Here is a 12888-nt window from a genome sequence, read left to right as displayed (position 1 = left end):
ATTTCTTCTTTCATACTTCAACTTACTCATATGGCCAACAGCAACAGAACAGGTTTTCAATAAACAGTTTATAATTTTAGTGTATTCTGACAAATCGGGAGTGTTGTTAGAGGTGGCCACTGGGTGATGAGAGTTATTACTTCTCCCTCTCGCTCCCATCTCTCCCTATATGGTTGTAAAAACATACATGTTTTTTCATCTTTTCGTGTCCAGGATCTGTTTTTCTTCTTCCCTTTTTTTTTTGTCCATGGGTTTTGACTGAGAGAGATCACAGAGTCACAGTTGTGACAGGAAACTCATACCTTGACAGCGGGGATGAAAGGCAGGAATAGAGCAGGGTCAGACTTTGCTTAGGGAATATTTCACAAAGCCATCAGTCTTGTGTAGAAAGCAGTGTTGGCAGAGATGTGACACTCGGTGCCCTGTTTTTTTTTCTTTCTTTTTTTCTTTCTGCCGGTCGCTCTCCCTCATAACCAGTGACACAGCAGCAAGGTGTGAAATTTCCACCGGCTGCCTGTATGTGCACATTTGTGCGCATGTTAGGGAGGAATTTGGTGCATCGTCTGTCTCTCATGATCATATTTGCTTTTTTTCCCTTGACTATACAAATCACAAGAAATTATCACTTTCTTTCTTTCTTTCTTTCTTTCTTTCTTTCTTTCTTTCTTTCTTTCTTTCTTGCACCTTGTCACATAATCATCTCCATCAGCCACTGCAAATTGCAAATCAGGTTTTAATGGCACTCAAATATAAACACACTCTAGTCTGTACAGTATGCAAGAGCAGAAGCAGTGGACACACCGTTTGGTAGCTGGCTTCTACCTTGTCATGTTTTCAGGATAGCTTAACCTGACAATGACTTGAAATCCATTTACAGCTTGTGTAGGCTACAGCAGTGGGGAGTGATTGATAATCTCGAATTGAAAACAAAAACTTTTTCTTTTTTTCTTCTGCACCTGCAGTTAGATTCTCTTTGTTCTTCTTCTCTCATTTCAGGCTCACTAGAGGCATTCCAATAGATCCATCAATTTGGCAAAGCAGTGTGTGTGAAGCATGAGAGTCATTCCCTCGGGATACACACGCAAATACACAGACACACGCACACACTAATAGACATCTGTGTTTTTTTGTTTTGTTTTGTTTTTTACTCGGCTCGGCTGTTGTTGGTCAGGGCCTCTGTGTTGTGGTTCTCCCTTGGTTTTCTTACATGGCTACATATAAATATATGCATATAAATATCTATATATATTTTTGGCCTATATGGTTTTCAGCAAGCTGCTAACTGAAACCGCCCATATCAGAGCATATTCTCTGCTAGACGACACTCCTGTCTGTACGTCTCCTTGCTGATTACAGTGCTGTCATTCACAGCCTAATATGATAGTGTGCCAGTGTTTGCATGCATGACTGTAGTCTCTCCTGAGCACACACACACACACGCACAAATCATCACTTCCTGTACGCCCACATAAAACGGGCTCGGTATAGGCACCAACTACTGTAGTCTTGTCATTTCCAACAGGAAATCAAATGAAGCACAGCATTCGCTAATCAAGCACATGATATCTACAGTATGTCCATATCCTTATGGGTCTTGCAAGCTCATTAGAAAGAAACGAGCTTCCTTGCCTGATCCAGATGATGTGACGTGACTAATTAAAAGGTGCAACGCTGTGAGGTCTCAATTTGCTGATGAGCCAAATCGGGACAATCTCTTTCAGGGTTGAACGATCGAGGTGTTTGAGCACCCCCGTGATTGACATTCAAGATAAAGACTATACTGCTCCTCCATACGTACAGCACACACAGGCACACTGTTCTCTCTACGCTTATCTAATGAGCTACTCTGTCTTCTGTCTTTGTCCTCTCTTCTCTCTGTTTTTTCTGGCTTCTGCCTCTCTTGCTGTCCATCCAACCCCTCCTGTCTACTTTGGGGATTCCAGTGGTGGCTTCAAAAGGCAAAGTTCGAGGTGAGTTGTGGCTGCGTTTGTCTCCTGCTTTGCCTCAGCCTTACAACATCTACTATAGTATGAGAGAGACAAAAAAACAAACAAACAGATTTGGCTGCTGCTTTGCTTTATTTGCTTCTACAGTATGCCCTTTTTCTGTTGCTGTTTGCATTTCTCCCAAATTGTTACACTGTTGTAAAAGGTCAGGAATTTTATTTCATTTTTTTCCTTAAGGTTTTGTCATACAGTCCGAATTTCATTTAGCTTTCAAACCTGCTGCTTTGCTTAAATAGCATTTTATTGCATTTTTTTTTTAGAAACACTGCACTGCACTACGCACTGTTTATTTGTCATTACGGTCGTAAACATGGCTCTGCATGGGATTAGAAAGCTTTTTCTGCTTTTGAAATGGTAGCAATACCAAACCATGAAGCTCATCTGAGTGTCAATATCTGTGGTTGTTTTTTCTTTTTTTTTCTATTTGCTATTGAATTATTAAAACTCATAAACACTGAAGAGAACAGTCCAAGGTCATGAGATTAATAAGCGGGTATTTAATTGCGTTATATTGCCCTTTCCCATTGGCAGACACTGGAAAGATGGCAGTGAATTACAGTGATCACAATCTTCTCCATCACTCTCTGTGTCGGCAAGATGGCAGTGTGTAACTGGAGGATGGATTATGGATCAGAGAGTGTCAGAGAGGAGAGGCAGAGTGTTTATTTGAGAGGAGATAACCTGATTATATTCAGCTGTGTGCTTCAGTAAATATGCCTCTCAAAACTAAGAATTTAGTCAACGGCTATAATCTCCTTCTGTTTAGTTACCATCTTTGGATAATGATTCCAGAGGCACAGGTCTCAAATACAGTCACTTCCTGAGCAGTGATGTGATAATAAGGGAAATGAGAGTATAAGCGGCAGCTCAAGGGGGGGCACACAAAAGAAACAAGCCATATGTGCAAATCAAATTGCATTAAGGAATATTTGGCTGATTGTAATTACTGTATGTCACAGTATTTCTTGAATACAATTGTACAATAACAATACATGCTGAAATGTAAATGCAAATCAAGCCCATCTAGGAAAAAAAAGAAAAGCTATTTCCAGTTAATTCTGTTCAGAAAACCTTTCAGCACATGCTCATGCAGGAGAGTCAAAAGACATCCCGCGTTCTTTCATTGTTTGTTGCTTATGAGCTCTCTTTCTCTCTCTCTCTCTCTCTCTCACTCCAGTACTTCTCCATGTGGTGCATCTTTTTCAGCGGACCTTATTTAAAAATAGTGACATTTACCATGGGGATTAGTGGGTAGCAATGGTCTGTTGTGATAAAACAGTTTCTTTTGTACAAACACACAACAGCAAAGCGAACATACTGCATTTTCAACAGCTTGAAGCAAGGTTTGTCATTTCCATAGGCTGCCTGTTGTAGGGTGATAGATTTGGTATGTTGCTCATGTCAAAGCCCTGTCCTCTCCTCACAATACTGCCTCCATTTCCCTCCTCCTCCCCCCTTCCTATTAAATCAGGTTATTATTAAATCAAGGGTATTTTTAGAAAATGTGACAATGTAATGGCGTCACTGTCGGGGATGCAAATGAGCATGAAGAAGGACCTCGTTAAAACACAACACACAGATGCACAGTGTGTGTGTGGGTGGGTGGGGGTGTGCGTGCGTGTGTGTGTGTGTGTGTGTGTGCTGAACACAGATTGTAGCTAGCCTACCTTTACTGTAACCTATGTCTTCGAAATCACTATCAAATTTAATCCTCTTTAGTTATTAATCAATTAGATTTGAGTGTTGTGTTGCACTATGTATGTGCTGTGGCTGAAGTACCTGGTATATTGTATACTACTTGTACAGTATAGCCTATTGCAAATAGCACTTTGAATAAGGGGCTCTCACACCCTGTTAAGAGACTGTGGGACTTTGCATAGAAGCAAAATCATGTTCACATCGTATAGGAAGAGATAGGAAAGATCTTCCCATAGTGTTGTGATCATTTATATTAACCATGTCATCTGCATCAAACCAGAATGGGGAAACCCTTTATGGGATGTAAACAGGAAGTACTGTATAATGTTGGCATTGCTTCTGTGAAGGCTTTATTTAGCTGTTTATTATTTGTTTACATTCTGGCAGTACCAGTCTTCCCGAGTGCAGCCTACTCTTGAATGTACAGTTATAACTCAGTCACTTCACTGGTATTCTTACAAGAGAATTCATGATAATGTTGTTCGCATTGTACACTGGAGACTGTGATATCATCAAAAGCGTTAGAGACTCTAAATCTAAAAAAAAAAAAAAAAAGGTTTATTATGTCTGTCTTTGACTGCAATATGAGTCAGAGATGGTGTGAGGAAAAATATAATATAGAAATGCGTGTCATGGTTCACCTCAAATGTCTCAGTGAGCTGTGTGTCACACCAAGAAACAATGGCCAACCTCTTGTAGTTTGCAGAACATTGACATGCACTTTCACCTCATGCAGTATCTTTACCTCATATCTTTCACAGCTCTGCTTCAAGAGATTAGCCTACTGTCTACTGTATTCATCTATTTTTAACCATAGTCTCTCTCTGGAACTGGTAGAGTGGGAAAAAAGCAAGAATAAAGGGATGCCATTTGAAAATATACAGTCCACGACTTTTTGTTCCACAAGTTTTGTACTCAGATGTGCTCTGTGGGTTAGACCAGTCTGAGCTTAGCTTTGTGACGAGATCTTCAGTGTCAAACCTGCCACTGTGGGCCCTGACTGGAAGCTGTGGTAAAAGAGCATCGCGGCACAGTAAGTCTGACACACGAGCCAAATGATAAAAGCCGTTTTTTTTTTTAAACTAGCACTTTCTGCTCATTGAATCTTGCAGATCCCCCTGGGGGCAAGAAGCATTTCCCCAGATGACTCCTAAATGAACAGTATCTGTCAACACATCACCACACATTAGAAAATCACACTATGTCATGTTGATTCTGGGAATTTGGGAGTTTTTGGTGGCAGCACTGATTAGTCTGATTTCCCTTGTGAATGCCACCCTTGCCTGAGATCATCCCTCTTTCACCCCGTATGAAAGCAGAAGAAATGAATAGATTTCTGTGATGAAAAGAGGAAACAGTCACGCACACTTCTCCTCATCATTTTGACAAACTTTGAGAATTTCAGTTGCCACAATAAATCTGATCTCCCTGCTCTTAAGATTTTATGACATTTACTTTACATAACTTGCTAAGCCAGCAAGTGCGGGAATGACTGCTAATAATGCTTTGCAATTGGCTTGTCTTCACATTTAAAGGGAAGCAACCAGATTTTTTTGCTATTTCTGAGGATGAACTGAAAATAATACAGTGCACATTGCACTTCTACTTGGTAAAACACACAACGCATACGCAAACACACACACAATCTGCACTTGCACAAAGCAGATGCACAAGTAATTATGTACAAAGAAGTAAACACACACACACACACACACACATACACAGATGCTTACTTTTTATGCATAAATCAGGGCTGCTTCTCACATATCTCCTCAACATCTGCAACTATGTGAGAAACAAGACCTCTTTGGTGAGATGGAATGTGTCTGAGACATAGTTATATTGTTTATGCACTTTCCTTAGTTGTTTACTCCACTCCCTCTTCCCTCTTGCTTTCACTTATCTGTCAAAATGTGTTCTTCTGTCCTTACCTAACTCAACTTTGCTCTCAGCTTCTTCTGCTTGCTTTTGCCAGCTGGAAGAAAACAGTGCATGAAGTATTTATGAAGGCCAGGTTTACCTCTGTCATAAAACCATGAGATGTCTGCCCTTGGCTCAGAAAGGATAGTGAGATCCGTGGTCATTTTGGACCGGGCGAGCGTGAACTCAGACAGCTTACACACAGAGAATGGGCAGAGGTTTATATCTCTGCCCTTTAAATTGATGTGGCTGAATCAAGGGCAGGAATACTGCACAAATGATAATGGTGTCTGGGAGCATGTCTGGTCACCAATTTGAAATTAGTGTGTGGGTTTATATAAGCGATGATATATAGAATTGGTTTTTGAAAAGAAACATTGAGCAGAAGTTCAACTATGGCAGTTTTTCCTCAGCAATAAAAAAAGAAAGAAAGAAAGCGAGTGAGAAAGTCTTTTTCCTGTAGAGCTTTGTACACCCAAGAAGGTGCTACAGTACGAAAGGAGAAATTATTTTCTTGATATTTTGTCAGTACCTTTAACAACACCTCTTAACACCTTTCACACCCCACATGCTACTGGAAACATCTTCCCCAATCTCAAAAACATGCCAGAAAGACTTCACTGTCCCCCCTGACAGCTTGTGGTTCCTACCAAACTGTCCTTCGTTGGTCACTCCACACCACACTTAAACAACTCCTCATAGCACTGCAGAGAAAGTAGGTGATATTTTGTTGATCTGACTCCTGGGGTTGCGTTGGACGTCAAATTTGTGATGGCAGCACCAACAGCTGCCCAGTCTAATTACTGTATGTAAATGACAACAGCACTGCCATAGACAGCTTCTCTGGTGCCGGTTAATTAATTTCATATCTCCAGATCAGAAATGACTGTCCTGAGGTGGTTGTACACGAGCACTGAATACAAAGGTATCTCCACCCTCTGCTGGGGTTGCATTCAATTTGCTCACAGCAGGAATCTTATCACTGTCAGAAGAGCGAGTTTAGATTGGAAGTGTGCCTGCATACACACACGCATGCACGCACATGCAGGCACTCACGCACACACAAGCGTGGAAATTAACATACAGTTCACTCACAAGCTCAAATGGAACAAAGCAGACAAATAGAACATTTCATTACTTCTGTTATAAGAACCAGAACTGACTCACAAAGCATAACAGAGTTTATGACCATTTGCATAGTAATAATGTGATTCATATAAATATTTCTGACTCCGAGAGTTCAGTTTATTAAAGATTAGTAAACTTAAAAAGTTCCATTACGCATTATTGCCAGTTCTGCAAGGATGATGTCTGTGAATGGAATAAATTACACTGTGCATTTTTTCATTGTATACCTTGATTGGGTAGCAATTAGTTGCTTATATGTTGATTTGACTAAACTACCTTGTTCCCTGGATGGAAGATGCCTTGTCCGAGGTTACCAGACAACACAGTTTGATCAGGGCTCAACCCTGATGTCACAAACTGTGCTGAAGACACCTCATACCTTTGCTTATTACCCAAGATTCTTTCTGATCTCTCTTTTTTAAGAGTTAAACGCATGCCCTTCAGCTGTATCTGCAGACAAAATCTAGTAAAAATCCCTCAGAGATCACTCCCTCCTATCTGCTTAAGAAATAGCTGCACGCTGATGGGCTGTTGAGTATTATATCAGTAATTAATAGCCCCCCAGTCAAGTACTGTGTCCTATCTTTCTTTAAAATGCTGTCATGCACCCTGTGATCACAAAAGGCTAACCTAGATCCATCTGTTTCCAGCAGTAACCTGCTGGTTTCAAATATCTGGTTTTTATCCAAGATTCTTGAGAAAATCATTTTCTCTCAGCTCATCTCCTTCTCAAGCAATTTCAGCATCCTGGACAAAATTCTCGTCCGGTTTCAGGACGCACCATTGGGCACAGTCTGCTCTCCTGAGGGTGACAACTGAATAGTTGGAAAATCACAGGAAATCACACGATTTTAATTATTTTAGATCTCTCCACTGCCTTCGACACAGTAGTTGGCCTCCTGCCTTGAAGACCGATCAGGCTCTGTTAGAATAGATAATGTGCCCTCTTCCTCTGCATCCATCTCCTGTGGAGCACCACAAAGCTCCAAATTAGACCTTCTTTTATATCCCTTTTATGTCATTCCTTTATTTTTAGAATCCTAGCATTTTTACACAGACAACACCCAGCTGTTCTGGGCTGCCCTCAGCTGAACCAGAGCAAAAGTGAAGTTGTACTCCTCAGCCTCACTTGGCCCTCTGTCATCAAATGTTAACTTCCATGAAGAGGAAGATGAAAACTTTTTGTCAACTTTTATTCTAGTATGTAACAAACAAATCATAGATTTCTTGCGAAACAAAAGTCATTGTTGTGTGTTGACAATTTTTAGACAGTTCATGTCTTTATTTCTTCCCCTCTGAATTATTGCCATTCTCCCATGGGAGGAATTAGCCCTTATCTCACCCACAGCTGGTTCAAAATGCAGCAGTGAGACTTAACACTGGTACCAAGCAGAGAGACCGTATCTGCCTCGTAGCGGCCTGCTGGTCACCCGATATTTAGATTATTGTATTTGTTTTGAAAGCACCCTGTGAACTGGCACCAGGTTACATCTATGGACCAGTTAAAATCCAGCAGTGCTAAGGTATTACTGTTGTTGGTCCTAAACTGTGGAATGGTTTGCCCCTCCTCCGATGTATTTTAACCCCATAAAGACCCATAACCTTTTTCATTAGCACATGACTGTTTACATTCAGTTTTTTTATTTGTTTGTTTTTACTTGTTCTCTACTGTAGAGCTGCTGAATCATCTGAATTTTATCTAGATGATCCAGATGCTTTTGTTAATTCTCTTTGGTCTTCCTCTCACATATCTTTTTGTTTTCATTTGATTGTAATCATCAATCAAATGATCCCGTAACGTCATCTCTCTGCAAAGCACTTTCGTCAGCTTTTGTTGTTTACAAATGTGCTCTATAAATAAATTGCCTTGACTTGACAGTAATGAGAAAAGCACAAGAGAATAACAATGCATGACAGACGGAGAGTGACTTGATTACTGAATGTTGTAGTTACCCTATAGGAAGCCCCGCGTGATGTTTGTGAAGTCGATTTCTCCTCGTGGCTCCTGATGAGGGCAAAAGCCAAAATGTTGGTTTTTGATTCGGCATCATGCTGCTTGAATAAACAAGTGGATCAGATCAAGCCTATCTGTGATCCTCCTCCCTCATATTGTGAACAGTTGCAGTGCCACCAGCAGCAACACTAATCTCACAGGACTGAGCTGCTTCTTCACTTGATGAGCATGCACTGATGAGAAACCTTAGAAACACTGCAGAAAATGATGCATACAAAAGAAGACAACAGTTCCTTTTTTTTAAGAAAAAATAAAATCTACATTACAGTCTGATATCCAGATAGTATCTCCATTTAGTTTTTAATAAGCAAATTCATTGGGAAGCTTTTGTGGCTGCATGAAGGCAACAGAGCATTTACTGTAGCTCCATCTTTGTCCATCACTACAACATTTTCAGACTTACAGGTGACTAACGGATCTATGACAGCTGCAAATATCTGGGTATTGCTGTTGCCATGTGTCAAGCCAGACTTCACTTTCTTATCTGCTTTTAAGAGGTTTAAAAGATAAATTACATACAAGGCTGTAACTCCCCCAGCGCTTTCTCGTTTAAAGAGACAGATATATAGTTTTGTCACACCGCCGATTACTATTTTTCACAGGAACATGCAATTTAATTTCAATGTGAATACCGGAGGCTCATTTTTCACGCCAGGTGTAATAGCGTTATGAAATGTTGATAAATCACATTTGAGATGCAACGTGGATTCAGGACGCATGTCGGTAGAACGTGTGAAAAAGGTCATAGGGAAAGAGAGAAGAAACATGACTGTGTTTGTGACATGTTCCTGAGAAAAAGGAAGGAGCTTGTGTGAAAATTGTCACAGTGGGAAGACGAGTCCCAGAGGGAGGGCAGGGGAGTGATGATGCACTTGTCTGATGCGTTAGCTTTTGTTCCAGGAAGTTACTAACAACATTTTGTCTTCCATATTATCAGATAAAATTGGTTCTTGCCCAGAAAAAGAGAGAAAATCCCCCTGCCTGCTGGAAGTTACAGTATATTTGTATTTTCAACAGTTTGCTGTAAAGGAGGTCAGGGATATATTTTGTCGCTGAAGGACGGCGTGACAGGATACATGGCTGCTTGATGAATTCATAGCGGCTCTTGAGACGATCAAACTCTTGACCTTGTACAGTCTCTCCAATCACTAGACCACCCTGAGAATCACTCCGCCTGAGAAGCTCGAGTACCCAGCTGTGTGGCCACCTGTGTAACCTTATGGACACTAACTGGCCAAGACAATAGTGTCACATGTCATAGATAGATAGATAGATAGATAGATAGATAGATAGATAGATAGATAGATAGATAGATAGATAGATAGATAGATAGATAGATAGATAGATAGATACTGTAGATAGATAGATAGATAGATAGATACATACATACATACATACATACATACATACATACATACATACATACATACATACATACATACATACATACATACATACATACATACATACATACATACATACATACATAGGCTACATACATACATACATACATACAGTACATACATACATAGATACATACATACATAGATACATGCATAGATACATAGATACATTGATTGATTGATTGATTGATTGATTGATTGATTGATTTTGATGTTCGGCCAGCTTATAAGGTGACTCGGCTAATCAAAACTGCCGACTGCCCCCTATCCATTTTGTAATCCTGTATTCCCAGCCATACATCATAAATCAGTGGCGCTCCACTCCCGGTATAAAGGTCAGTAGCTCCAGGCTGTCCGTCTGTCTCCCTGCATCTCTCTTTTTGCTCTTCTTCTTGAATGCCTAAATAAGAAAGGTTAGTAGACTCAGCTGCTCTTGCTTGAAAGGTCATGTCAGAGAGCAGACAGGAAGCATTCAGGATCCTCTTATCAGCATTATTTGTCCAGTAGTTTGCTCTGGCAACATGTACCGTGTGTCCGGATGTGACTTTACGTCCTGTGAATATCTCCACTGGCTGCATGGGCATTCGCTTTTTGGGAAAAGCATCAGTTTAGTGTGTTGAGAAACAATTGGATGCAGTGCTTTGTGCAGCGAGGAGGCACAAGTCCAAATGTGCGGCCAGCCTTGATTAGCAGCCAGCGCTTGTACAGCAGGAGGGAGGGAACTGAGTGGTCCCATTAAAACTTAAGATTCAGCTCATCTGGGGGAGGGGGGCAGCTGTGTGGAGGGTTAAAGCGTGAAAATGTGATCTGGTTTGGTGTCTCCAGAGGAAATAATGATTTGCTATTTGTTAAGAGGCAGCTGCAACCTGCACCACAATAGTTGTCTTGAATTACTCTATAGCATATGCCATTTATGGTGACATACATTATCCAATTCAAGCCAAATAAAGCAAAGCTAATTTCATTAAGTCATTATTTCGTAATGCCATACAGACGAGGACGTTGTTGACCTGGCTTACCCCTGGCATGTCAGTCAAAGTGGAGGGCAATTAAACTGACCCTGCTCTCAATGAGAGATTGAGCACAACTGAGCACAAGAAAGGAGGTAGGATCAAGATAAATTTGAAAGAGCGGGGAGCATCGGGAGACAGAGAGAATATGAAAATGAGAGACAAAGAAAAGTGAAAATGCCACCCTTCAGGGATCAACTAGAGGAGGAAACGTGACAGAGAGAGAGGAACAGAGAGAGAGAGAGAGAGGAGAGTTGAGTGGAATGGATGTGAACTGGAAAAGATCGAGCAAGAAACTGAAAGTAGGAGAAAGAGTAGAGCTGGAGTGAGGGAAGGACCTAAATTTAGACATGGAAATCAGTAGAGAACAGCTGCCTCCTTTCCCCAGGAGATACATTTAAATCAGGTCTGGGTGGCCAGAGGGGGGAAAGGAAGAACCTACTCCACCGGCCAATTAGGCGCACAGATCACTGCATTGTTCTAATATAACCATCATTGTGGCTCCTTTGGCCCTTAAAGTCCCACTGGATGTGTAGCACCAGACACTGACGCAGGCTGAGGCAAGGGTCGGGATCCCCAGACTATTGTTACTTTGTTTAGACAGTGGGAGCACTGGAGATGAGAGGAGGCAAGAAACAGGAAATAGGGGCAAAAAGAAACTTTAATGTTTCTGTTTTTTGTATTTCGAGGATGTTTTTATTTTGTTTTTTTGTTAGGTCTTCATAACTTACAGCAACAGATGGATGCAGGGTCTCAGGTGTGCCACCTGTAGTGCATAGAGCTTTGACTGTTGGAAGAAAATCTTTACAGCAGCAGAACAGATTTTCCTCCAGAGCGCTCGTTCTGTCTGTTTTACCCCATCTGAAACAGTGCAGAAATATTGCTCAAAACATATCAAATGCTGCTGTAATGTGTTGTGTTCTTGTTTCATTGTCTTCAGTGGAGAATCTGGATAAATAAAACATATTCTGGAAGCTCCCGCTTTGCCTAGAGGCATGTGCAGCACTTTGGTATAACCATTAAATCACTCAAATCTAATGTTTCCTTGTTTCTCAAAAGCAGATCATTTGCAGAACAATCTAGCAGGTTCTTATTTGCCGGGATGAGCAATGACTTGACAATACAACAAGTGGATCCCCGAGAGTGTCTCCTTTGTCAACGGCATTTTGCAGCGACACAGCCATGTCGCCAAACCAAAATTATACACCGAGTCATATGGTGCAGAACCTCGCTCAAAGAAATGCTCAGTGCTAACATTCGGTACAGTGGTAAAGCATTACCTTTCCTTTGTGGCCAGTACAAAAGAAATAAAATGTATCACACTGGGCTATATGTCGCCCAACTGTGTGAGTGAGAAAAATGAGAAAAAGTAAGTGATTTAAAGAGAGGAAGTAATAAAGAGAGCAAGGGCAGGCGCGGGAGAATGGTAAATCGTTGGCAGATCATGCCTCATGCAAAACTTTCATGAATAAAACATATTCCTAGCCTCCCATAGCGCAGATCCATTTTTCCTCCGTTTCCCTCCTCTTCCCTCTCTATCTCTCACATGCATGATTAACCTCGGGAGGCCTTAATCAACACTGGAAATGACCCGTGCTCCTTGACTTGCCTCTCTCTGACTCTCCTTCCCTCCTTCACCTCATCTTCTCTCCTCTCAACATGTCCTTCACCTCAGGTGTCTGTGTGATGGGGTTTGCGTCAGCTGCTAA

General features: G+C 41.1%; 1 protein-coding gene across 1 annotated transcript in view; it reads left to right on the top strand.

The window, feature by feature from the left end:
- Positions 1 to 12888, top strand: part of LOC310997495 (cell adhesion molecule 2-like) — a 205021-nt gene that overhangs the window by 143783 nt on the left and 48350 nt on the right. Inside the window, exon 2 of the mRNA XM_083987205.1 lies at positions 1944 to 1970. Within this exon, the coding sequence (XP_083843331.1) occupies positions 1944 to 1970 (27 nt within the window). The remainder of the gene's footprint in view (positions 1 to 1943; positions 1971 to 12888) is intronic.

Source organism: Trachurus trachurus (assembly GCF_905171665.1).
Source record: "Trachurus trachurus genome assembly, chromosome: 14".
Lineage (NCBI taxonomy): Eukaryota > Metazoa > Chordata > Actinopteri > Carangiformes > Carangidae > Trachurus > Trachurus trachurus.
Note: the sequence above shows the minus strand (reverse complement) of the source record. Positions and strands in the feature narration are given on the sequence as shown.